Source organism: Balaenoptera acutorostrata, chromosome 10, assembly GCF_949987535.1.
Source record: "Balaenoptera acutorostrata chromosome 10, mBalAcu1.1, whole genome shotgun sequence".
Classification (NCBI taxonomy): domain Eukaryota; kingdom Metazoa; phylum Chordata; class Mammalia; order Artiodactyla; family Balaenopteridae; genus Balaenoptera; species Balaenoptera acutorostrata.
Window position 1 is genome coordinate 53,343,904 of NC_080073.1, and position 27,103 is coordinate 53,371,006.

At 42.4% G+C, this 27,103-nt stretch overlaps 1 protein-coding gene across 2 annotated transcripts in view; it reads left to right on the forward strand.

Annotated features, from left to right (window-relative positions):
• OSBPL10 (oxysterol binding protein like 10) overlaps positions 1-27,103 on the forward strand; it is a 387,153-nt gene that overhangs the window by 57,004 nt on the left and 303,046 nt on the right. The window contains exon 1 of one of the 2 annotated variants that reach the window (XM_057554935.1): positions 26,626-26,671. The exons of the other annotated variant lie outside the window; for it this stretch is intronic. Coding sequence (XP_057410918.1) covers positions 26,641-26,671 — 31 coding nt within the window. The 5' untranslated portion in view covers positions 26,626-26,640. Of the gene's footprint in view, positions 1-26,625; positions 26,672-27,103 lie in introns of those variants that run through there. 2 annotated transcript variants of the gene reach the window in all.

Consider the following 27,103-nt stretch of genomic DNA (forward strand, 5'->3'; position numbering starts at 1 on the left):
TGATGAATTGGGAGATTGGGATTGACATATATACACTAATATGTATAAAATGGATAACTAATAAGAACCTGTGGTATAAAAAAATAAAATAAAATTCAAAACAAAAAAAAACCCCAAACAAACAAACAAATAAAATAAAATAGAGGAAAAAAAACCCCACAAAAAACCACAGGCCCAGATGATTTTACAAATGTCTCTCAATCTCTCAAGGAGTATATCATCCTTACTTTATGTCAGTTGTTCCAAAGAATAGAAAAAGAAAACCTGCTTGACTCATCTTTTTTTTTTTTTTAACTTTTGGGTTTTTATTTATTTATTTATTTATTTTTGGCTGTGTTGGGTCTTCGTTTCTGTGCGAGGGCTTTCTCTAGTTGCGGAGAGCGGGGGCCACTCTTCTTCGCGGTGCGCGGGCCTCTCACTATCGCGGCCTCTCTTGTTGTGGAGCACGGGCTCCAGACGGGCAGGCTCAGTAGTTGTGGCTCACGGGCCCAGTTGCTCCACGGCATGTGGGATCCTCCCAGACCAGGGCTCGAACCCATGTCCCCTGCATCGGCAGGCAGATTCTCAACCACTGCACCACCAGGGAAGCCCCTTGACTCATCTTTTGAGTCTAATATAACCTTGATTCCAAATCCACATAAGGAAAGTACAAGAGAAGACATTTCTAGGTCTGGGCAGATATAAGTGTGGTAATTTATAAGTGACATTCACCCAATATTCCCAGCTCTCCCCCAGCTTTCTGGGTGCACAGTAGAATTGAATATATTAACCCGCTTGAGGCTGGGTGGGGCCTCTTTAAGTTCTGACCAATGATTTATGAGCATAAATGGTAGGTTATTTCCAGGCTGGTGAGTTTAATGGCTGGTCTGAGACCCTCTGGTGTCTCTATACCTTTGTCATGGCAACCAGCAATGTGCGAGGTGGCACTGGCTCCATCAGCCTGGGTCTCTGGGTGACTAAGATGAGCAGTTACATCCCTGCTGACCGGTGACAGGCAGATGGCATATCTAAGAATGAAACCTGTGCTATTTTAAGCCACTGTGGTTTGGGGCTTGCTTGTTATTGCAGCAGAATCTCATCCATCCTGGCCAATGCAATGGTCAACTGATACTCACTCTCCAACCCAGCGTTCTTCCAGCAAGCCCATCCGTACTGCAAAACCCGGAAAACGAAATGCAACCCTTTTCAGTCTCCTTTGCAGCTGGAGTTCTTGGTGTGATGAAGTTTCAACAATTAGCTGCACTTGAATGAAATGTAGACGTGCCAAGTGTGGAACAGGCCATCTTCCCACTGCTCTTGCTGTTACTTTGCTTAGCGTGGTCATGGAGACACTACTAGAGCAGCATTTGGAGTCCAGTCGCTAGCTGTGAGTGTTGAGAGGCAGTTTTGGAAGCATCAGGCTCTGGCGTTTGCATTCTTGTGTCCAATCACTAGCTCCTTGGAGTCAAGCGGCTGTCGTGATGGTTCGGCAGCTTCCTGCCCTGTAGGTCACAGCTCCAGGTGGGATCTGGCAGCTGCTCCTCTGTGGCAGTTCTTAGTTCTTCCTCTGCAGCTGTGGCAGTGGAAATAACACCCATGGTCTGTTCTGAGAGTCATTCCTGGACACCCAGCCTAGCGCCTGCTTCACCATCCCTTTTATGACTTTATAAGCACCCAATTCCCTAAATTTAAACTCTTCCTGCTTATGTGACTTCATACATGCAATTAAACCCTGACTAATTTAAGGCCTACCTCACAACTACAGATTCTAAATTAAAATATAGTTAACTAAATCTACCAGTAACTATGTGTATATATGGGTGTGTGTGTATTATACACACACATAAACAGACATATATGTACATAATGCTAGGATGCTTCAATGTTAGAAAATCTCTATATGCAACCGACCCTATTAATTGATTAAAGGAGAAAAATCACAGAATTATCATAATATAGAAAAAACATTTAATCAAATTAAACAACTCATGCTAAAAACTCTCAGAAAATTAAGAATAAATGGTAATTTTATTTTCTTGATAAAGGCTATTATATTAACCAGGGTACAGTGAACTGCTACAACAAAAATGTGTAAACAGTGGCCTAAACAAACACTATTTCTTTCTTACTTAATCATCTCACTGTGAACAGTCCTGGTCTGGGGGACAGATGACCCTCTCCATGTCATCATTCAAGTTTCCAAGTTTCTTCTGAGTTATAGTTGCAGCATTCCACAGGGATGTCATTGTCTTTGGTGGAAGCTAGGTGGCTGCCACAATCAGGTTCCAGCTGTTAAAAGACATCACAAAGGAGGCATGGCCAGTGTCTTAAGTCCCAGACCCAGAACGACTCATATCGTTTTTTTTTTTAATTTATTTTATTTATTTTTGGCTGCATTGGGTCTTCGTTGCTGTGCGTGGGCTTTCTCTAATTGTGGCAAGTGAGGGCTACTCTTCGTTGCAGTGTGCATGCTTCTCATTGTGGTGGCTTCTCTTGTTGCAGAGCACGGGCTCTAGGCACGCGGGCTTCAGTAGTTGTGGCTCGCGGGCTCTAGAGTGCAGGCTCAGTAGTTGTGGCACAAGGGCTTAGTTGCTCCGCAGCATGTGGGATCTTCCCAGACCAGGGCTCGAACCCATGTGCCCTGCATTTGGCAGGCGGATTCTTAACCACTGCGCCACCAGGGAAGCCCGGCTCATATCATTTTACATTCCAATAATGATAGTTTAGACACATGGCCTCGTCAACCTGCAAACACGTCTAGGAAACGTGCCAAGCTCTAACTCTGCTGCCATGTGTACACAACCATTATGCACCACTCCAGATCTGCTTGGCTATGCCTACCTCAGTCACTTGCAAGGGTGCCCCTGGTGACAGCTCATGCCATTCCTGGGGCCTTAGACACCTAGAGGTCAGGGGAGAGGACCTGAGAGGGTCACAGTGAGCCACGATCTGGCATTTCTTGAATGCACACTTGGTGGCAGTGCTGTTTCCACAGTCCAAGGAGTCCCCACCTGTGCACTGCCCAGAATGGACCTGCAGAGACTCTAAGTCTCCTTGAAGCTATTGAGGGGGATGAGGGATGAATCCAAACATGAAGGAGGTTAAGGCCTTAAGGGGCTGACCTGCGCCACTGGGAGATAGAACATGGCAGGATACAGCAAAAACAGTGCTCCCTTTTCAACTGTATCAGGTGGTTCCGTGCCTCAGTCATTTCACACAGCCTCTCTGGAGACATGCTTCAAAGTCCAGGCAGCACTGTTTGAAGCTATTTCCAGCCTGGGAACGTATTCCCTGTTTGCTTTGCCCCCTTTCTTGCTTTACTTCCTTGATTTGCTTCCATGGGTTTGCTCCTCTCCCCAGTAGAGTGTTAGCATTTAAACTTTACCTTAGGTTCCATTTTCTAGGGAAACTGGGCTGAGACACCAAAGCCCACAGAAAGCATCTTACACTAAGGGACAATTTTAGATGCATTCCCTTAAGATCAGAAATAAGGCAGGGATGATTGATATCACCACTGTTGTTCAACACAATACTGCTGGCTCTAACCAATGCAAAAAGACATAAGAAAGAACTAAAAGGTAAAAGGATAATAAGGGAAGAGATAAAATTGTCATTACTTGTGAAAGATATGCTCAACTGTATAGAAAACCCAACAGAATCAATAAACAAACTATCAAAATTTGTAAAGGTTTAGCAAGGTCTCTAGAAAAAAGACCACCTTACAAGACTCAATAGCATTCATTCCTTACACTAGCGATAAACAACTATAAGGTATACTAGAAAGTGTATCTTTCATAAGTACAAAAAATATAAAGTATCTAGGAAGTAAGATATCAAGGAGGTACTCAAAACCTCTTTTGAGAAAATTTGAAAAACTTAAAAAAATAGAAAATGATCTGAATCAATGAAGAGACAGTCCATAATATTGGACTGGATGATTTAATATTATAAAGATGCTTATTTCCTTCCAATTAGTAGTCTATATATTCAATGCAATCCAAGCAATATTCCAGTCAGATTTTTTTTAAAGAAACCCTACCATCTTCCTATAAAATGTCTAAGGGAGGATACACGTCCATAGGGATACATGTCACTAGGTTCACTTTGAAATAGAAAAGCCAGGCTTCATCTTCCCAGATATTAACACACACTGCAAAGTAACAGTAACAAAAACAGTATGGTAATCATGGATGAACAGACTGGCCCAATGGAACAGAACAGAGAGCTCAGAAACAAATCTTTGTGTACAGGAGAACTTGATATATGATAAAGTTGACACAAATCAATAGAGAAAGGAAAAAGTACCTTAGTATTGGAGAAAAATAAAATTGGGTCCTTACCTCACTTCATTTATAAAACTGGACTACAGATGGACTAAGGTGCCCTGGAAAGATAAAAGTATAAAGTTAAAAGAAGGGAATTCCCTAGCGGTCCAGTGGTTAGGACTTGGCCCTTCCACTGCAGGGGGCACGGGTTCCATCCCTGGTTGGGGAACGAAGATCCTGCATGTCACACAGTGCGGCCAAAAAATAATAATAATAAATTTTAAAAAATAAAGTTAAAAGAAGAAAATGTAAGAGAATATCTTTGTGATGGGAGTGGGGTTGAAGGATTTCTTAAGCGAGGCCCAGAAAACACAAACCAAAAGGTGAAAAAGTTAAATGGGTTATAGTACATAAAAATTAAGAATTTCTTTTCTTTCTTTTCTTTTTTTTTTTGGCTGCGCTGAGCGTCTTGCAGGATCTTAGTTCCCTGACCAGGGATCGAACCCCGGCCCTCAGCAGTGAAAGCACAGAGCGCTAACCACTGGACGGCCAGGGAATTCCTAATAATTTATTTTAAATATGATACAAGTGACAAAGTTGGCAGTTGTCTTACAGGGAGATTTTTACATCATCAAAAAGTGACACAGAAGTACAATCTAGATTATAAAGCAAATCTAATAGAAAAATGCACATAGGGACTATCTAAATGGCCAGCATTGCTCAACTTGGTTATGTAACTGAGAAATGCAAAATAAAACGAGATACCACTTTACAGCCTCTGGGGTGGCAAATGTTAGCATCTGATGATTCCAAGCGTGGGTCTCTGGAGAGCAGTGTGCCCGAACTTAGGGATGCTGCATACACCCCATGACCCAGCCAGCCCACTCCTGGGTGAGGACTCCTGGGTAAGCACTCCAGAGAAACTTGCTCACAGCCCACGAATGGATGTGTCCACTGATGTTCATCTCAGCATTCACCTGGTACTGGGCAGTTGGAGGCAACCAGGCTTTTAACAAGAGGAGGACGGAATAAGGACTATGGAACAGATCAACCTATGGGGTAACTTTCAGCAGTTAGGTACTATAAACTTGATATCCAGGTGCATCCTGGGCAGATCTTATTTACTTATTTATTTAACTGAAGTATAGTTAATTTACAATGTTGTGTTAATTTCAGGTGTATAGCAAAGTGATTCAGTTATACATACAAATATATCTATTTTTTCACATTCTTTTCCCTAATAGGTTATTACAAAATATTGAGTATAGTTCCCTGTGCCATGCAGTAGGTCCTTGTTGGTTATCTATTTTATATATAGTAGTGTGTATATATTAATCCCAAACTCCTAATTTATCCCTCCCCCCCCTTTCCCCTTTGGTAACCATAAGCTTGTTTTCTATGTCTGTGAGTCTATTTCTGTTTTGTATATAAGTTCATTTGTATCATTTTTTAAGATTCCACCTATAAGTGATATTGTATGGTATTTGTCTTTCTCTGTCTGACTTACTTCACTTAGTATGATAATCTCTAGGTCCATCCAGCTTGCTGCAAATGGTATTATTTCATCCTTTTTTATGGCTGAGTAATATTCTATTGTATATATGTACGACATCTTCTTTATCCACTCATCTGTTGATGGATATTTAGGTTGCTTCCATGTCTTAGCTATTGTACTAGGCAGATCTTAAAATCAGAGTGTTGACTGAAAGAAGCAGATTCAGATCCATGGACAATATGACTCCTGTATATTTTAACAAGGGTACCAACATATGCAAAAGTACTTATCAAGTCCATTAAATCAGAGGAGGAGGGGAGAGAATAGGGGTGGGAACTGGAGGGAGAAAATAAAATAAAATAGGAGACTGATGTAGATGCTGTGAGCTGAGGATTATAATTAACTCAATTTCTGCACCTGTTTTCCAAAAACCAATTTAAAAAATTCTAGCCGTCTTTTATTTTTTGTCTATAATATGCCCTGCATTGTTCTAGGGCCTTGACACACTTTGAAGCAGTTGTTTGTGCGTCTGTTGCTCTGCGAAGCTTCGAGGGTCTGGAGAGCACCCATGTTCCCCCCAAACCCCTACCCTCCATTGTTCCCTTGGTACCTGGCACAAGCAGGTGATAGTTTTGTTGAATGAAAACTCAGAACACTTTGGAAACCAGTTTATACGTTCCTCAAAAGCTTAGAAATGTAGAAAAACCAAAGAATGTGGTGCTTAGAACCAAGATTTTCTAGATCTCCTCCTGCATATTTTCAAGGCTCAAGGTTGGAAAGCAGGTCCTGTTTTTGGTGCTGGTGTTCTGTCTCCCCTGACTGGTTCCCTGTCTGCTCCTCCGGGTCCCCAGCTACCCTTTCTCTCTGGGCGGGAAAGTCAGCTGACGGTGGCATTGTTGTGCAATCCTTCCTGGTGGTAGAAGTGAGAGGCCAGGAGTTTGCCTATCACAGCAATAATCCAGCGAAGGCGGGCCAGGGAACTGTGCTCTCCTGCTTCCACCCCTCCTTCCCTGGGGTGGGGTGGGGGTCGGGGAGGGGGCAGCGGGGGCGGGCCCACACTGCCCTCGGGGTAAAATCTCTACCTGACGTTCCAGATCTGCTCAGCCATCCGGCCTCAGCCTTTGCCACTTGAATTGGTACGATTTGCTTCTTTAACCAAGAGTACAACCATGGTCACGCTTTCCAGCTTTTTAAATTCAATAATAAATGATTTTAAATAAAACAGTTAAAATTAAAACTAAATAAGGGAGTAATCAACAACGCTTTCTTTCTTTCTTTTTTTTTTATTTTTTATTTTTTTAAACTTATTTATTTATTTATGGCTGTGTTCGGTCTTCGTTTCTGTGTGAGGGCTTTCTCTAGTTGCGGCAAGTGGGGGCCACTCTTCATCGCCGTGTGCGGGCCTCTCACTATTGTGGCCTCTCTTGTTGCGGAGCACAGGCTCCAGACGCGCAGGCTCAGTAGTTGTGGCTCACGGGCCTAGTTGCTCCGTGGCATGTGGGATCTTCCCAGACCAGGGCTCAAACCTGTGTCCCCTGCATTGGCAGGCGGATTCTCAACCACTGCACCACCAGGGAAGCCCTCTTTTTTTTTTAACATCTTTATTGGAATATAATTGCTTTACAATGGTGTGTTAGTTTCTGCTTTATAACAAAGTGAATCAGTTATACAGTTATACAACGCTTTCTTATGCCTGGCTCCGGAGGCGTCACTTTGTAGCAGACACCAGCTCCACCGACCTTGGGCCTGCCCCTCCCTGCTGTGCTGTAAGTAACAACTCCTTTATCTCACTGTTTCAAACTCAGCTGTTGGCAGGGTGAACAGGTTGGAAAGCACTCTCAGCATTAACCCCCGTGCTCGGAGTTTCCACTCCGCCTCTCCAGACCCATGATTCTCCCTTCTCCACCCTGCTCTGGGCCCTGGAAGGCCCACCTCTCCAGAGAGCATCCCCAGGCTTCCTCCCCCTCCTCTTCTGATTGGGTTCAGCCAGTGAAGAGACAAGCAGGAGAACTAGCCCGTTTCACTGTGCAGTCTGTTCCCTCCCAGGACCTGGAATGATACCACCCACTGCTGAATCCAGGTCTCTCCTCGAGGCCGCCTTATGTCTCTGTAGCACTTTTATCTCTGGAGTCTCATTGTCCTTCCCTGCAACTCAGCATTGGTTGAAGGCCAGCCTTGTTCCCCTGAATGTTCTCAGGAAGTAGGATAGGACGGTTCAGGGCAAAGTCGACACAATGGCTCTACTTCCTCTTCAAGGATCCACTTTGCTCCATAACCAGGTGCCTTAGGAAGCGGAAGCCCCATGCAGCCTACTTGCCTTTCACTTGGGCATATATAGGAAGAACACGCCAACAACCCTTCCCTGAACAAGGAACACACTCTCTAAGGTGACTGTGCGTTCCACCCTTCGATGTAGGAGAGTCTGGTTATTTTATACCGTCTGGTATAAATTAGATATTATATATATTATATATAATTATATATATATATATATGGTATATATTATATACCAGACGGTATAAAATAACCGTTATGTGCCTCCCGCCCCCACGCCCCTCTCCGTGTACTAGGTGTACTGTTTTTTTTTTTTTTTTAATAGTAATCTTTTATTTATTTATATATTTTATTTTTGGCTGTGTTGGGTCTTCGTTTCTGTGCGAGGGCTTTCTCCAGCTGCGGCAAGCGGGGGCCACTCTTCATCGCGGTGCGCAGGCCTCTTCACTGTCGCGGCCTCTCTTGTTGCGGAGCACAGACTCCAGACGCGCATGCTCAGTAGTTGTGGCTCATGGGCCTGGTTGCTCCGCGGCATGTGGGATCTTCCCAGACCAGGGCTCGAACCCGTGTTCCCTGCATTGGCAGGCAGATTCTCAACCACTGCGCCACCTGGGAAGCCCCTAGGTGTACTGTTGATTCACCTTCACCAACACCACCAATTCCTCCAGTGTGCCACCCTCTCCATCTTACGCCTTTGCCCAAGTCCTTGCTGTGGGGTAAGGTAACCCCCCCCCTTCATTTGCCCAACTCCTGCTTTTCCCAGAGTGGGGTCTGCCTCGTGCAGGCAGTCTTCCTTAACCTAACTTACGTCTAAAGTAAATCCCCTAATTCAACACGTTTCCGCACTATATTGTAATGACCTGATTATCTGTGGCCCTCACCGAGACATAAGAAAGTAAAAATTTGCACGGACTTTTAAAATCTACCTGGCCAGTCATCAGGCTAGGATAAAAGATACAGATAAAATCTGTTCCAAAGTTAACAAAAATTAATATCTCTCTCAAGGACACTGTAGCTATAGAGTGTTACAACAACTCCCTTCTTAGAGTGAGTAGTGTTTTCTTACTGAAGAATTTTTTCTCTAAAATCATAGACTATCAGAAACTTTGCTGTCTGGAATTATGTTAGTTAGAATGAAACATCCACCACAAAAAAACAAATGATAATTATGTGATGTGATAGAAATGTTAGCTAAGGCTACGGTGGCAATCAGATTGCAATACATAAATGTATCAAATCAACATGCTGTGTACCTTAAACTTACACAATGTTATATGTCAATTATAATAAGAAACATATAAAAAAGTGAAACATCCCACGGTGGGGGGGGGGTGGGGGTGTCTAAGTCGTGACACAGAGAAAAGCCTCATTTACAAACCAGGTGCAGAGCTTACAACCCAGGTGCAAAACTTTGGATAAGAGGTTTCTGAACACAGTATTCCAACACTATCATAACTTTGTTTCCAAGTAAACAGGTCCCTGGGTCCACTTCCAGGACTTACGATAATACCTTAACACACAGCCCTGCTTTGCTTTGAGTCTATCAGTATACGGCTTTATTTACATTTCACCTAACCGCCATTCCTTCCCCCTGTCCTATAACTCTTTCTTTTCCTTTGTTTGGTGAGACCCCCCTATGAATCCTCTGATGTGCAGTCCCTCTGCCATACGTCAATGAACCTGACTTTGTCAGTCTGAGGTTTGTGCCTGGTGGTCTTGGGCTGATTGAGACAGCAATTCATCACAGCACCTAGAACACAGGATAAGAGCAATATCTGTTCAGTGCGTGAATGAGTGAGTGACACGTTCCCCTAGATAGACTAGTGTGAGCCAAGAAGTGTCCCTAGGCCCTGGCCTACTTGGATGGTTTAGATCAGATTTTGGAGTCAGGGCTGCGTCTGAATCCCAACCTGCCATTTACTAATTATGTGAGCAAAACAAGTTTCTTACTTCTCTGGGTCTCAGTTTCCTCATCTCTAAAGGGATTATTATTATTATTTATTGAATATAATCATCCCTCTGTTACAGAATTGTTGTAATTACCAGAAAAGATTGTCCAAAGATTGAAAAAGGACAAAAGAGGGACTTCCCTTGTGGTCCAGTGGTTACGAATCTACCTTGCGATGCAGGGGACGCTGGTTTGATCCCTGGTCAGGGAACTAAGATCCTACATGCCGCGGGGCAACTAAGCCCAAGTGCCACAACTACAGAACCTGCATGCCGCAATGAAGAGCCTGCACGCTGCCATGAAAGATCTCACGTGAGGCAACTAAGACTCGACGCAGCCCAAAAAAAAATACATAAATATTAAAAAAAAATGGACAAAACAGATTATTGGGTGTCCTATCAGGGAGTGCTGGCCATTGTTTAGGGAACTTCTGAGATATGTTTCCATAGGGACGTGCACAATAATTGACTTGCTGTTGGCGAGACTTTTTTTTTAAACCACTCTCTGAGGGTAGAAACTAAGTTGAGAAAACTGATGGTTCATAGTAATGCAAATGGTTCCTGTTCATGGCAATGCCAACTAATTTTGTCTGATAGAGAATATAAATCTCTATAATTCCAATTCTTTTTTTTTTATTTTTTTATTTTTTTTTAATTAATTAATTTATTTATTTTGGCTGTGTTGGGTCTTCGTTTCTGTGCGAGGGCTCTCTCTAGTTGTGGCAAGCGGGGGCCACTCTTCATTGCGGTGCGCGGGCCTCTCACTATCGCGGCCTCTCTTGCTGCGGAGCACAGGCTCCAGACGCGCAGGCTCAGTAGTTGTGGCTCACGGGCCTAGTTGCTCCGCGGCATGTGGGATCTTCCCAGACCAGGGCTTGAACCCATGTCCCCTGCATTAGCAGGCAGATTCTCAACCACTGCGCCACCAGGGAAGCCCTATAATTCCAATTCTTATTTGGTAGTTTTAACATCTTACCAGTCTCCTATAATTAACGAGTTGGATAAAACCTTTGACACGTGTTCCTTTCACATGTGTACCTGAGTCATGATTTTACCTTTTGAGATTGTAATTTAGTATCATGAAGAGCAATGATGGGTGTAACGTGCTTCCTCTGCTAGAGACCCTTGAGAAGTGGCTGTGATGATTATTTCATCAGCACACTGAGATAGGAGACAGCATGTGCCAACAGAGCAGCAAGGGCATAGGGAAGGGGTGAGGAAGGCATAATTCTTTTTTTTTTTTTAATGTACTAGATATATATTTAATTAATTAATTAATTTACACATATCTATTCTTTTTTTAATAAATAATTTAATTTATTTATTTATTTATTTATTTTGGCTGCATTGCGTCTCGTTGCTGCGCACGGGCTTTCTCTAGTTGCAGCGAGTGGGAGCTACTCTTTGTTGAGGTACGCGGGCTTCTAATTGCGGTGGCTTCTCTTGCTGCGGAGCATGGGCTCTAGGCGCGTGGGCTTCAGTAGTTGCAGCACGTGGGCTCAGTAGTTGTGGCGCACGGGCTTAGTTGCTCCGCGGCATGTGGGATCTTCCCAGACCAAGGCTCGAACCCGTGTCCCCTGCATTGGCAGGCGGATTCTTAACCACTGCGCTGCCAGGGAAGTCCTATATCTATTCTTTTCCAGATTCTTTCCCGTATAGGTTATTTACAGAGTATAGAATATATTTCCCTGTGCTATACAGTAGGTCCTTGTTGATTATCTATTTTATAAATAGTAGTGTGCATATGTTACTCCCAACCTCCTAATTGGAAGGGGTAATTCTCTTGGGACACCTTCTGGCTGGATGAATAAGCTTGCCCCTCATCTTAGGTGTCTCTTGTTTTCAAGCACAGAACCCCACCTGGAACAATGGTGGGGAGCTCATGCCACCAAGCATGGGTGGAATGGCCAGGCTTCAGGAAGAACAGACACTAACCTGGATCTGAGGGCATCTTTATTCAAGGACCCCCAAGGGATGTCTTCTCTCCCCCTCTGAACTCTGCCTGTTTGTTGGCTTGATTCTGTATTCCTGCCATGGACCTTGTCCACACAGCCAGGAACATGGCTGCCAAGGCTCCCAGGACCCACTCCCCAAGGCTGCCACCAGGAAAGAAGGATGGTCTCTCCTCAGTCCCAGTTCCATGGCTCTCCAGGGAGGACTCTGAGTGGTCTAGTTTGACAAGCTGTCCATCTTAGAGTCTTCAGTTGTGACCATGTAAGAAAAAGGTCTTTGCCATGTGAACCACCTGGCTGGAGACAGGGTGGGAGCATTTCCAGGAAGAAGAGAGAGATGCTGAGCAGAGAAGGTGAAATGTTGGAAACTGGAGTGTAACCTACGTGGAACTGGCATTGAGGGGGGACAGCTAACAATGTGAAAGGAGGAACAGTCGGGGTAGGGGCTGACACACTGTGCTGAGAATAGTGCCATGATTTTGCACAGAAGATGTGGAAATACCTGCAGAATGAGTGAGATAAGCGATGGGCTTATACAGGTGTATTCGTTACCCTTCACACGTGGGTCAGTATGCTGGCCTCCTTACAGGTGTCAGTTAGCCCTCACAGAGGCCCTCTGGAGAAGTATGATTGTCTTTACCTCCACTCAGTTTCGGATAAGGAAGCCCACAGAGGTCATATAGTTATTGAAGTGGCAGAACCAATCGGGGGCAATTTGATCCTAAATACCATTTGGAATGGACCTTTGGTTTTTTAAGCACATATTATAATATAATATAAGCTTGGACATGACTCTGATCTTAATTTTCCTCCTTTATCTCAATTTTCCTCCTTTATCTCAAGTGCTAACTCACCTGAGCAGAATGACCATGCCACAGTGAAGGTATAGGGAAGGGAGGGAGGCTGGCACTTGTATAAGACCCAGGAAAATGAACACCATTTACCAGGTACAGGAAGAAAGCCTCGAATAGAATAACCTGGTACGATTAAGGAAGGCGGAATGAAGGCTGAAATTTCTGACAGGGAGATAATCTCCCCATGAAGATCATCATTAGACCATGTGACTCAAACCTTGAGGAATGGCCAGGGTCACAGCTCTAGATGCTTAAAAGGAAAACGAATTAGTCTTGAAGAGGCCTCTCAAGAACATTTCGGCACTGACCTCAGGTGAGGGAATTGAATGATCCCTTTCATGCCCTGTCTTTAGGGCCGGTTCTGTGACGGCAGTAAAATTATTTAGAGTCTGATTGGAGAGTTCCATTATAAAATAGAGTGCTCTGTGGGTTTTATTTCCCTGGGTGGTGGGTGTGCCTGGGAAAGGCAAAGCTGTCAGGGTAGTGATCCTATTCCTGACACCAGGGTATAGTTGAGACAGCCAGATTTTCTGAACCCCATAGCAAGATAGATGAATGGCTAATGATTTTTTAAAATGATTTTTAAATATCTTTTTGGAAACAGCCTCCTGGGGCATAAATAGGTAATGAGATTTATTGAAAAGAAAGAAAAAATTGGGGGCCATGTCATCACCGTTGACATAGGGGAACCTAGTGGGGAAGGGGGCTAGCAAGGCAGAGAAAATGATACTTTTGCCGGGTGCCACACCCCAGGTGACTACTGCAGCCCGGGTACAGCCTGTCCCTGGAGTTAAAATAATGCCATCAAGAGAGCAGAGGGGAGATAGCTGATCAAGCCTGTAAGTCCCAGAGCAATGCTGACAGCAAAGCAGGACCAAAGGAAAAGTAAAAATTAGCCCCTCACCTGGAGATTATCATCCGAATCTGACTGATTTGAATTTCGCAAATTATGCCCCTCTTTTTTCTCTTTTATGCGTCTTCCTCAAACTTGCATTTTCTTATGAATGCAGATTAGCTAAGTAGATGTTAAAGATCCATTTATTCTAAAGTGTGAATGACTACCCAAAGCTGATGGGTACTCTGATGTGGAAAAATAAATTTTATTTATCCAAAAGAGTTGAAAAAAGAACTGAGATAGTTGGAAACTCTCCAGTAATGGTGGAGATCTACCATAACCAAAGGGGGAAGAACTCTATAAGGACAGAAAAACCAATAGACATGGGCTATTAAGGAAAAATCAGGAACAGGAGACTAGAGCCAAACAGGGAAGAGGTGGAGTTCCCAATATGGACTGAATTAATGGGTAGCCAATTGGAAAGAACAGCTTTAAAATAGGAAATCCAAATTACCTTATTTGTCATTTATGTATCAAAAACCCTTGGAAAATATCCAGTGAAAGAGATAAGGTGATTGGAAATTGCTTATGGGTTCTGCTGGTGACAGAATGAAGTATCTCAAGCCCTGCGATCCCAAATTAATATACTTGTGAAGTTCTCTTTCTCAGTTGTAAATAAACCCAGTGCTTGGGGACAACTCTCTGCTCAAATTCTGACTGTTAACAATTCTCCCGTGCCAGCAAGAAATCAACTGACTCAGTGCTCATGTGGAATATTTTGTGAGTAGTTTTCATTTGACGGGCTGAACCACCAGTGGTGAGGTATGCTGATGGGGAGTATAACTTGATGGTGAGGACATTTTTTCTCTCTTCCTTTTCATTTGGGGGAGAAATGCTGAAAGGAAAACAAAAACCCAAACACACCCTCTCATTTTTTGGTACTTTACTATTCACAAAGCATAACACAAAGTATCTTATTTGAGCCTTAAAACAGCATCCACATTTTTCTGATGAAAACACTGGGGCTCCAAGAGAGAGAGTTGGTTCCTTGCATGGCAAGGAAGAGGCAAAGCTGGATGCACATTCAAGTCCACTGGACCCCAAATGCCACTAAGCCCCAGCCCTTCCATCCCCCATCCCAAAAAATTTGTTTGATGAAATGTGTTGTAAGCAGACTATCTGATGTGGAAAGCAAAATACAAAATTCTCCTTGTGTCTGGCATCTGCCAATTCACTAACTCCTCTCTGTCTCTAAAAATGAATGATGTTCATAAATGATCATAAGACTACTAGAACTTAAACACTGTCTTTTGCAACTGTAATAGTCATACTTATGGGGCTCTGCTAGGCATATAAATCGGGCATGCTTTTATAGCCAGAAATAATTTACTGCATAATGTCTGCCAGTAAATTGGAGCATATGATGATCCTAAATGTGTCTTGTCAGGAAGTAAACCATTCAACTGTAGAAAGGGCACGATATCTGTAAATAAAGGCACCCACCTTTGCATCAAGATGAATCTCCACGATCATCGCCTTCCTTCTGGCTTCTATCCCACTGTGAGTGGGGAGCCTTGTGGGGAGAAGGGGAGAAGCCCTTTGATTTTCCTTAAGTTCTCCAAGATTCACAAGCTCCCTGTTATTTGGAATGAAGTTCTCACAACAATGAGCTTTCTATCTCCTGTCCCGAGATACTTGTCAAGTTTTTGTTTGTTGTTGTTGTTGTTTTAGGATATTGAGTATAGTTCCCTGAGCTATACGGTAGGACCTTGTTGTTTATCCATCCTATATATACTAGTTTGCATCTGCTAATCCCAAACTCCCAACCCTTCCCTCTCCCATCGCCCCTCTTGGCAACCACAAGTCTATTCTCTATGTTTGTGAGTCTGTTTTTGTTTTGTAGATAGGTTTATTTGTGTCGTATTTTAGATTCCACATGTAAGTGTTATCATATGGTGTTTGTCTTTCTCTTTCTGATTTACTTCACTTCGTATGATAATCTCTTGGTCCATGTTTGTTTGTTTTTATTTATTTTTTAAATTCTGCACTCTCTGGAGAGGAGTATGGGATCTCTCTATTCACTGCTTTTTGGTCTTTTGCTTCAGGCAATTTTGTATTCTTGCTTCAGTAGTTTCAAACTACAGAAATTGACCCGAATGTTAGGATTAATCCAAAAATAAACTTCAATACACGGCAGTTGCTTGTCTCTGGAATTCCTCTCTTTCCCTTGACTGGGTAGTACAAAGATACATTATAGATTTCCAGTAGAGTGGTCTTTTCTCTTTCTAAACTTTAGGAAAACCAATTCTTAGATCTGTGGATAAAAGCCTTAAGGTCCACGAACCCCCTTTCTTCCTTGGAAATTTATATCTTAAAAACATTCTTCAGATCAGAGCATAGGCTGGCTCATATGTAGAGGTTGAGAAACCCTCCAAGTAAAAGAACCCACAATCATGTCGTTGTTCTCTTGCATGGGAGAGCAGAGAGAAATCAGTCCTCCCAGCAGATTGCAGCAAAAAGAACGTTACAATTCTCCGTTAAATTTAAAATGTTTCCTTGGACAGATGTTTTTCTTTGTAGGAATGCTACATTGGTTTTTTTTTTCATTTTTATGTCTCTGGAATATTTTGCCTATTTCAGTAATCTGCCTGTCTGGTTATATGGGCTCAGCCATTGGGAAGTTGGCATAACTATTGTGCAGACCACTTAAAACTGAATTGAAATGGACTCCAGTGAAGGACGTTCAGCACTAGGGCTCCAGCTCTACCACCAGCTCACAGTGTGACCCTGGGGAAGTCTCTTCCTCTTTCTGGGTTTCATTTTCCTTTTCAGGAAAATGCCGAGATTGGCTTCGTCTTCTCTTTCCAGCCCTTCATAGAGCATTTGTCGGGTGTCGAGTTGGGAAGGGGACATGTCATGGATGGTCATTAGTAGTGGCTTTGTACCACAGGTACCTTAAGTATTCGCCGCACATGTATTTCACTGCATCTTTGGATGGAGGTTTTCTATGGATTTTTTAAGCTGGGTTATTTGTTTTGTGGCCTTTCAGGAGCCTCAACATTGTTGCAGAACAAATGAATGTCTTGATTGTTTCTTCCTTTAGCAGTAGCACAGATGGCATTCGTATTACACTTTTAGTTTATAAAGAATTTTCACATTTCGTGTCTCATTTAGATTAAGACACTCACTGAAATGTAAACGGAGGATAGTGTATAGAAAAGACACTGGTATTCCTTCCTAAAAGATCTGAGTAGGGTTTCCCTGGTGGCACAGTGGTTAAGAATCAGCCTGCCAATGCAGGGGACACCGATTCGATCCCTGGACCGGGAATATCCCACATGCCACAGAGCAACTAAGCCCGTGTGCCGCAACTACTGAGCCTGCACTCTAGAGCCCACGAGCCACAACTACTGAAGCCCGCGCGCCTAGAGCCCGTGCTCCGCAACAAAGAGAAGCCACCGCGATGAGAAGCCCATGCACCGCAACGAAGAGTAGCCCCCACTGGCCGCAACTAGAGAAAGCCTGCACGCAGCACTGAAGACCCATTGCAGCCATAAATAAATAAATAAATAAATAAATAAATAAATAAAAAAGAAAATGGTCTGAGTAATATCAATCAATCAATAAATAAAAAGGTCTGAGTAATATCACCTGGGAAACCTAAAGATTTGAGCAGGTGATGATAAGTGTGCAGGTAGGCAGACATTCATCCATCCTTCCTTCCATCCATCCATGCATCCACCACGCTTCCTTCTTTCCTTTCATCCATGCATCCATGCATCCGTCCTTGCATCCATTCGTCCTTCTGTTCCCTGCCATAGGGAACCCATTCCCTAACGTGAAGGTAACCTGGCACTTGACCTCATATATCTTTTCTTCCTTCTTTTTAAAAATTTGTTTAAAATTTTTACATTTAGTAAAATTCACTCTTTTTTGGTGGACAGTCTATGAGTTTTGACAAGTGGATAGAGTCCTTATAACCAGTGCCACAATCCTCCTACAGAGCAGGTCCATCACCCCATCCGACTCCAAAAAATCCTCTCCAGCTGACTCTGTAGTCAGACCCTGGCTTCACCCTTACCTCTCGGCAACCACTGATCTGTTCCTTGTCCCTATACTTTTGCCTTTTCCAGAGTGTCCTATAAATGGGATCACATGGTACGTGCTTCAGTCTGGCTTCTTTTTCTTAGCATAATGCATTCAAGATTTACTTGTGCTGTTGCAGGGATCAACAGTTTGCTCTCTCTTATTGCTGAGTAGTTGTCCGTTGTATGAATGTATGTTTGTTTTGTTTTCAGTTCATTCCCCAGTTGAGGGATACTCGGGTTGTTTCCATGTTTTGATGATTATGAATAAAGCAGCAATAAACATTCTTTTAGAGGTTTTATTGTGAACATAGATTTTTGTTACATTTAGATAAACATCCAAAGTGGGATAGCTAGGTTGTATTTGTTGTTGTTGTCGTTCTTTCACTTGTATTTATTTTTAATTGAGGTAACATAGATTTATAACATTATATGTTTCATGTGTGCAACATTATATTTCTACTTCTGTATACCCTACAATGTGCTCACGCCCCAAAATTTGGTTTGCATCCCGTTTACCCATTTCACCCTCCCTCCCAGACCCTCCTCCTGTGGTAGCCACTACTCTGTTCTCTGTATCTTTGTGTTTTTTGTTTGGTTTGGTTTGTTCATTTATTTTGTTTTGTTTGTTTGTTTTTTATCAATATTTTTATTGAAGTATAATTTATTTACAATGTTGTGTTAATTTCTGCTGTACAGCAAAGTGATTCAGTTATACATAATATATATATAAACATTCTTCTTTAAAATAATCTTTTCCATTATGGTTTATCATAGGATATTGTATATAGTTCTCTGTGCTATACAGTAGGACCTTGTTGTTTGCTTGTTAGTTTTTTATATTCCACATGTTGATGAAAATAACCAATAAACAATCTATACAAGGAATAGAAAAGAGTTCTATTTGAGCCAAACTGAGGACTATAGCCCTGAAGACAGACCCTGCACAGTTTTATGTCTTGTCAGAACAAAGAACATCAAACAAGTCAGGGAAACATTCCTTCAAGGTTTCAAAAAATAGATCAGCACGTACACAGCAAGTCAGCGTGGCCTTGGCACCTGAGAAAGGAGTCTTATTGCCAGACACATTGGTGTCCCACGAAGGGAAGCATTTAATCTTTATTTTTAACATGGACATTCTTGACTTCTGGTCAATGTGCCCTTTTCCTTAATAATTAAAGGAGATGTACAATGTATGTTTGATAAGCCACAAACAGGCTGTTTTAGCATGAAATTCAAGTGCATTCATGTATAAGCCAGAATGACTTCCTTATATTTCCATATGTGAAAATTTCTATTACTACACATATGAGTGAAATCATACAGTCTTTGTCTTTCTCTGTCTTATTCACTTGGTAAGTGTATGTTTAACTTTAGAAGAAACTGCCAAAAAGTTTTCCAAAGTGGCCGTCCTAGTTTGCATTCTCACCAGCAATGTATAAGCGTTCCAGTTACTCTTAAGTCTTCACTAGCACGTGGTATCATTAGTTTTGTGTGTGTGTGTGTGTGTGTGTGTGTTTAGCCATACCAATAGGTATGTAGTATATCATTGTAGTTTTAATTTGCATTTCCCCAATGACTAAAGATGTTGAGCATCTCTTCATGTACTTATTTGTCATCTGTATATCACATTTGATGATTATTTAAATCTTTCACCATTAAAAAAAATAAGGGGCTTCCCCTGGTGGCGCAGTGGTTGAGAATCTGCCTGCTAATGCAGGGGACACGGGTTCGAGCCCTGGTCTGGGAAGATCCCACATGCCACGGAGCAGCTGGGCCCGTGAGCCACAACTACTGAGCCTGCGCGTCTGGAGCCTGTGCCCCGCAACGGGAGGGGCCGCGATAGTGAAAGGCCCGCGCACCGCGATGAAGAGCGGTCCCCGCACCGCGATGAAGAGTGGCCCCCACTTGCCGTAACCAGAGAAAGCCCTCGCACGAACCGAAGACCCAACACAGCCAAAAATAAATAAATAAATAAATAAAGTAGCTATAAAAAAATTAAAAAAAAAAAAATAAGGCTGTTTATTTTCTTAGTTCTACATTTTGAGAGTTCTTTACATATTCTGGGGACAAGTCCTTTGTCAGATACATGATTTGCAAACATTTTCCCCAGCCTGTGGCTTGTCTTTTCATTCTCTTGTCAGTGTCTTTGCAGAGCAAAAATTTTTTAATTTTGATAATGTCAAATTTTCAATTTTTAACAATAGATTATGCTTTTGTTGTAGTATCTGAGAACTATTTCCCTAATCCAAGTTCATAAAGCTTTCTCCTATGTTTTCTTCCTAAAGTTTAAGAGTTTTACCTTCCACATTTTGGTTTATGATTCATTTTGAGTTAATTTTTGTATAAGGTGTAGGTAAGGTTCGCTTTTTTTTGCATATGAATGTCCAGTTGTTCCAGCATCATTTGTTGAAAAGATCACCCATGTAGGCTCAATGTAATAACAAGAATTCTTGTAAGAGGGACACAGGAGGGTCAGAATCGGAAGGAAATGAAATGACAGAAGCAGAGGTTGGGGTGATGCCATTGCTGGAGGGGCCATGAGCCAAGGAATGCAGGTGCCCCTAGAAGCTGGAGAAGGCAGGGAACTGACTCTCCCCTAGCGCCTTCAGAAAAAATACTGTACTGCCTGCTAATACTTTGATTATATAGCCTGTAAGACCCATTTTTGAATTTCTGACTGCCAGAACTGTAAGATAATAAATTATAATAAATTTGTATTGTTTTAAGCCACCAAGTTTGTGGTACTAGTTTACAGCAGAAACAGGAAACTAATACAGAAAGCTCCATTGAATTGTGTTTGCACTTCTATCAAAAGTCAATTGGCTATTCTGTAGAACTATTTCTAGATTTTCTATTCTGTTCCATTTTTCTATGTGTCTATGCTTTTGCCAATACCACATTGATATATCATTTTTATTTTAACCTGCCCTGAGTTATTTTATTTTCCCTGCTTCATATCTTCAGGATATGAAAATTTGGTCAAGGGTAGTGAGAAGGAAACAAAGAGATAAAAATTACAAAATGACAACTTTCAAGGTAGCCATCTGTATTAGTTAATTTCTGCTGAGTAAAAAATTATCCCAAGTTTAGTGGCTTAAAACAGAAACACTTACTGTCTCACAGTTTCTGAAGGTTGGGAATCTGGAAGCAGCTTAGCTGGGCGGTTCTGCCTCAGGGTCTCTCATGAGGTTGCAGCCAAGCTGTCTGTCAGGGCTGCACTCATCCTGAGGCTTGACTGGGGTGGACCTGCTTCCAAGGTCACTCATGTGGCGGTCAGCTGGCCTCTGAAAACCTGCTTCCAAGATGACTCACATAGTGGCTGGCATGCTTTAATTCCTCTCTGTAGGCTGCCTGGGTGTCCTTATGACATGGCAGCTGGCTTCCCTAGTGTGAATGATGAGAGAGAGAAACAGAGAGAACATTCACCTAAGACAAGAACCATTGTCTTTTTTTTTTTTTTTTTTTAATTTATGGCTGTGTTGGGTCTTCGTTTCTGTGCGAGGGCTTTCTCCAGTTGTGGCAAGCGGGGTCCACTCTTCATCACGGTGCGCAGGCCTCTCGCTATCGCGGCCTCTCTTGTTGCGGAGCACAGGCTCCAGACGCGCAGGCTCAGCAGTTGTGGCTCACGGGCCCAGCCGCTCCGCGGCATGTGGGATCTTCCCAGACCAGGGCTCGAACCCGTGTCCCCTGCATTGGCAGGCGGATTCTCAACCACTGCGCCACCAGGGAAGCCCCATTGTCTTTTTATAACATAACCTTGGACATGATGTCTCATTACTTCTGCCAATGTTCTCTTCACTAGAAGTGGGTCACCAAGTCTATTCCACACTCAAGGGGAGAGGAATTAAGCTCCACCTCTTGAGAAAGTATCACAGAATTTGTAGACATATCTTTGAAACCACTATAGTCTGGCCACAAATTATTTATATCCCTCCCACATGCAAAACACACTTGTCCACTCAAGGGCCCCTAAGAGTCTCCTCCCATCACTGCACCAGCTTGAAGTCAGAATCACGTCCTCTAAGCTGAGTCCAGGAGAGGAGAGGATGCCCAGGGGTAGCTATTGAAGATCAGCTCCTTGAGTTCATTCCCACGACCTGTGAAACTGATGAAAGGCTGTCTGCCCCCTCCCCCTTCAACAGACAGTGGTCAACAGACACAGACACAGGATAGCTGCTCTGATATTCCTGTTCAAAAAGGGGGAAACGGGAAGCAGGAAGGAATCAGTGGTCCACGGTGATTCTAAAATCCAGTCAACAAGTTGTAATCCTCTTTCAAGTCCCTTGATTGCATCTCAAGACCTGGGAATAATTCTCCCGTGGTCCTTGACTCCCTCTCCAAATCCTTGGTTTTGCCTCCCAGTCAAACTTCCCTCTTTACAAGAGGTAATGCACCTTTGCTCTGTTTTCCTAACCCCAGTTCATAAAGATTTCTCCTATGCTTTCTTTTAAAAGTTAATATTTTTGTGTTTCACCTTTTAGTTTTTGATTCCTTTTGAGGTCATTTTTGAATAAAGTGTGAAGTATGGATATAAAAATTTTTGCATATAAATGTCCAATTGTTCCAGCACTTTTTTTTTTTTTTAATTTTATTTATTTATTTATTTATTTATTTATTTGTTTTTGGCTGTGTTGGGTCTTCGTTTCTGTGCGAGGGCTTTCTCTAGTTGCGGCGAGCACGGGCCTCTCACTGTCGCAGCCTCTCTTGTTGCGGAGCGCAAGCTCCAGACGCGCAGGCTCAGTAGTTGTGGCTCACGGTCCCAGTTGCTCCGCCAGCACTTTTTTTGTGGGTTTTTTTTTTGTTGTTGTTTTTAAAGAAACTTTATTTTCCAACCACCTTTTTTCCATTTTCTGTCTAAGAGTCTGTGGAAGAACAGCTTCCGTGTGTTCCTGCTGCAAGGAATTTGAAAATATCTTCCTTGTTCATGTGCAGGACCTCAAGGGCTCTGGATATTGTGGAAGTTTTCCTTTAAGTTACCATGGGAACCAGAACACTGCGGTGTTGACCCCTCCCTGGGTACCTTGGAAAGTCAGCACCTTTGTTGAAATGTGGCAGAAATGACCCTGCGCCAGTCCCTAGACCAGGCTTCAAGAGGCTTTGCATGCTTCCTCTTTCTGGAACCCTCTCAGTGCCCTGAGAACAAGCTGAGGTGAGGCTGCAGGAGGATGAGAGATCCTGGTGAGGACGAAGAGCCCAGCTGTCCCGGCCAAGGCCAACCTAGACCATTCAGCCATCGCTCAAACACGCGAGGAGACCCAGACAGGATCAGCACAGTGAAAACTGATTCACACTTTCTTGGAGAATTTTGTAATACATGAGCCATGTTTATAATAAGCAGTTTGACCCAGTCACTGTAATTCCAGTATCTTATTCTAAGGAAATAATTTAACTAATGTACAAGGTTATTTAAAGAACATTTTTTTATAACAGCAAAAGTTTGAAACACTATAGTGTGCCTCACTAATGGGATGATTAAATAGGGGTGCACATATATAGAACAATACTCTGAAACTTTTACAAGTTTCAGATATATAGCTGATATACAGCTGATATACAGGTGATATATATAGATGATATAGCTCTAAAGGAACCTCTCTATACCATATACTTCAGTCAACAAAGCACGTTAGAAATATATTTTACAGTATGAACCTTTTTTTTTTTTTTTTGGCCTTATCACGCAGCTTGTGGGATCCTAGCTCCCCGACCAGGGATTGAACCCAGGCCCCCTGCAGTGGAAGCACGGAGTCCTAACCACTGAACAGCCAGGGAATTCCCAGCATGAACCTGTTTTTGGATAAGATAATCTGTAACTATATTTCTGCATAGAAAAATGTCTGGAAGAACATACACATAACTTATTAACAGTGGTTTCCTCTAGGGAGGTGTTACAAATATATTTCACTTTCTATTGTACATTGTATCTTTGTGTATATGAATCTTTACAAATGAGCATCCATTTAAATAAATTAATCATCAAAACAATGACATAATTTCCATTTTGGAAAAATGTCAATATAATGTATATATGGCTGCATTGTGAAGGTGCATATGACCATTGTAGTAATTTGATTTTCCTGGATATAACCCTCAAGGCGGTCCTGATGGAGCGCTCCTGGTTCACAGGGTGATGGACTGTCCCTACTCCCATTGTGGTGTTTCCATCTTCCCAGCGGCTGGTAAAGTTGCAAGTACATACTGCAGCTGAAGTCCAGGCAGTGAATTTGTAAGAACATTGGACTTGGCGTCAGAAGACCTGAGTTCAGGTTTAGTATTAGCTTCTCCTTTCTGAGTTTCTGTTTCTTCCCCAGTAAAACTGCACTTCATTCATCAAACAATAAACATTTATTGAGGATTATGGTGTGCAGGCCCTGTGGCTGGATGCTAGGGGCCCAAGCGCCTGCCCTGCTTCTCTCCCAATGGTGATGGGAGAATCAATTCCTACATGAACAAAAGTGTAGCAAGAAATGGAATTCCAGGCACTGAGCTGTACTTTTAGTGGTTTCATTAAGTAGAAGAAAGAAGACTGAATCCATTATGAAGCAAGTGGAACAGTTTAGTGGTAAAGAACTCAAGCTCATTAGCCAAACTGCCTGAGTTTAAATTCTAGCTCCAGCAGGGTTTGGGGGGATGTTGCTTTTTTTTTTTTTTAAGTGATTTAAGCCAGATATTGCAAATATATTTAATTAAGAAAAATTTTTTTGGCTGTACTGGGTGGCACGTGGGATCTTAGTTCCCTGACCAGGGATCGAACCCATGCCCCCTGCATTGAAAGCACAGAGTCTTAACCACTGGACCGCCAGGGAAGCCTCTTAAAATTTTATTTTAAAAAATTTTAATTGAAATATAGTTGATTTACAATGTTGTGTTAGTTTCAGGTGTACAGCAAAGTGATTCGGTTATACATATATGTGTATGTATATACATATATTTCTTTTTTAGATTCTTTTCCATTATACAGGGGATGTTGCTTAACATTTCTTTTTTTTATTTTTTGAAATATAAAATTTTTTTTTTTAGTAAATTTATTTATTTATTTATTTATTTTTGGCTGCGTTGGGTCTTCGTTGCTGCACGTGGGCTTTCTCTAGTTGCAGCGAGCGGGGGCTCCTTTTCGTTGCGGTGCGTGGGCCTCACTGTGGTGGCTTTGCTTTGTTGTGGAGCACGGGCTCTAGGCACGCAGGCTTCAGTAGTTGTGGCACGCGGGCTCAGTAGTTGTGGCTCCCGGGCTCTAGAGCGCAGGCTCAGTAGTTGCGGTGCACGGGCTTAGTTGCTCCGTGGCATGTGGGATATTCCCGGACCAGGGCTCGAACCCGTGTCCCCTGCATTGGCAGGAGGATTCTTAACCACTGCACCACCAGGGAAGCCCTAAAATAAATTTCTATTTCTCCTTGTAGAACAAGAATAAAATTTTTTACATCTTGCCCCATTTTTGCTGAACATTTCTTTGTTTTAGTTTTTCTCCACCTGTAAAATAGGAACAGGAACAGTACACAGCTCATGTGGTTGTTGTAAAGATTAAATGAGTTACTACGTATAAAACACTTGGCACAGTGCCTGGCACATAGTAAGTGCTCAATAAATATTAGCTATGATTGTTATTATTTGGGATGGAGGACACATTAGATCAGTTGTTTCTAACACAAATGTGACCAAGTTGAAACAGAGGGTGATGTGCCTGTGACAAACTTCTCTCCACTTGTGGCTTCATGTATGGCATCTGGCCAACCATGTCAGTGACTAATTGCTTTTTCTAAAATTTATTTTGGGGCTTCCCTGGTGGCGCAGTGGTTAAGAATCCGCCTGCCAGTGCAGGAGACACGGGTTCGAGCCCTGGTCCGGGAAGATCCCACATGCCGCGGAGCAACTAAGCCCGTGCACCACAACTACAGAGCCTGCGCTCTAGAGCCCGCGAGCCACAACTACTGAGCCCTCGCACCACAACTACTGAAGCCCACGTGCCTAGAGCCTGTGCTCTGCAACAAGGGAAGCCACTGCAATGAGAAGCCTGCACACCGCAACAAAGAGTAGCCCCCACTCGCCGCAACTAGAGAAAAGCCTGTGCGCAGCAAAGACCCAATGCAGCCAAAAATAAAATAAAATAAAATAAAATAAAATGCTGTGAATTCAGAACACAAAGATAAAAAAATTTATTTTATTGAAGTATAGTTGATTTACGATGTCGTATTAATTTCTAGTACTACTTACTCTTGCTGGTCCATGAACATCCTCTTAAGACTTTATGTGCCATTGGCAAGAATGACAGTCCCAGCTAGAAGAGGGGGTTCCGGAAACAATTACTGGAAACTCCAGACCAGCTCTCTGGGTCCACGTGGAGAAACTGGGGTAGTCAGCTCCCTACTTGGGGCGACTGTTTCTGCCCATTATTTGAAGAGGTGTGGTGTGTTTGTCCTTTTGTTCCAACTATGTATGGCTTCCATTCACAAAACCTTCACATGGTCCAAGATGGCTGTTAATTTCCAGTCATTCTATTTACACTTGTATTTTTCTTAATGATTTATGCAATCTGGGTGAGTTAAGGAAATAAGTCCTTGTTTTGGGCATGTACGTTTTGCAAATATTTTCACCAATTTATTATGTCTTTTGTTCTCAAATTGTTTTTCCAACATGAAGAGAATTCTGCAGGTATCTTTTCTTCACTTGCTATTCTACAGTGGGTCAAGGAAAGCTTTCTAGAAAAAATGACTTTAAATTTAAAACTCCAGTGATCCAGCAATCCCACTCCTGGGCATATTTCTGGAGAAAACTCTAATTCGAAAAGATACATGCACCCCAGTGTTCACAGCAGCACTATTTACAATAGCCAAAACATGGAAGCAACCTAAATGTCCATTAACAGATGAATGGATGAAGAAGATGTGGTACAGATATACCATGGACTATTACTCAGCCATAAAAAGAATGAAATAATGCCATTTGCAGCAACATTGATGGACCTAGAGATTCTTATTACTAAGTGTGGTAAGTCAGAGAAAGACAAACATATGATATCACTTATATTTGGAATCTAAAATATGATACAAATGAACCTATTTATGAAACAGAAACAGACTCACAGACATAAAAAATTTATGGCTTCCAAAGGGGAAAGGGGGTAGGGGAGGGATAAATTAGGAGTTTGGGATTAGCAGATACAAACTACTATATATAAAATAGATAAGCAACAAGGTCTTATTGTATAGCACAGGGAACTATATTCAATATCCTGTAATAAACCATAATGGAAAAGGAATATATATATATATGTGTATAACTGAATCACTTTGCTGTACACCTGAAACTAACACAACATTGTAAATTGACTATACTTCAATTAAAAAAACAAACAACAACAACAACAAAAAACCCAATTCCATGGGTAAGAAGCACAAGCCTGGTGAAGAGGCGGGGAAG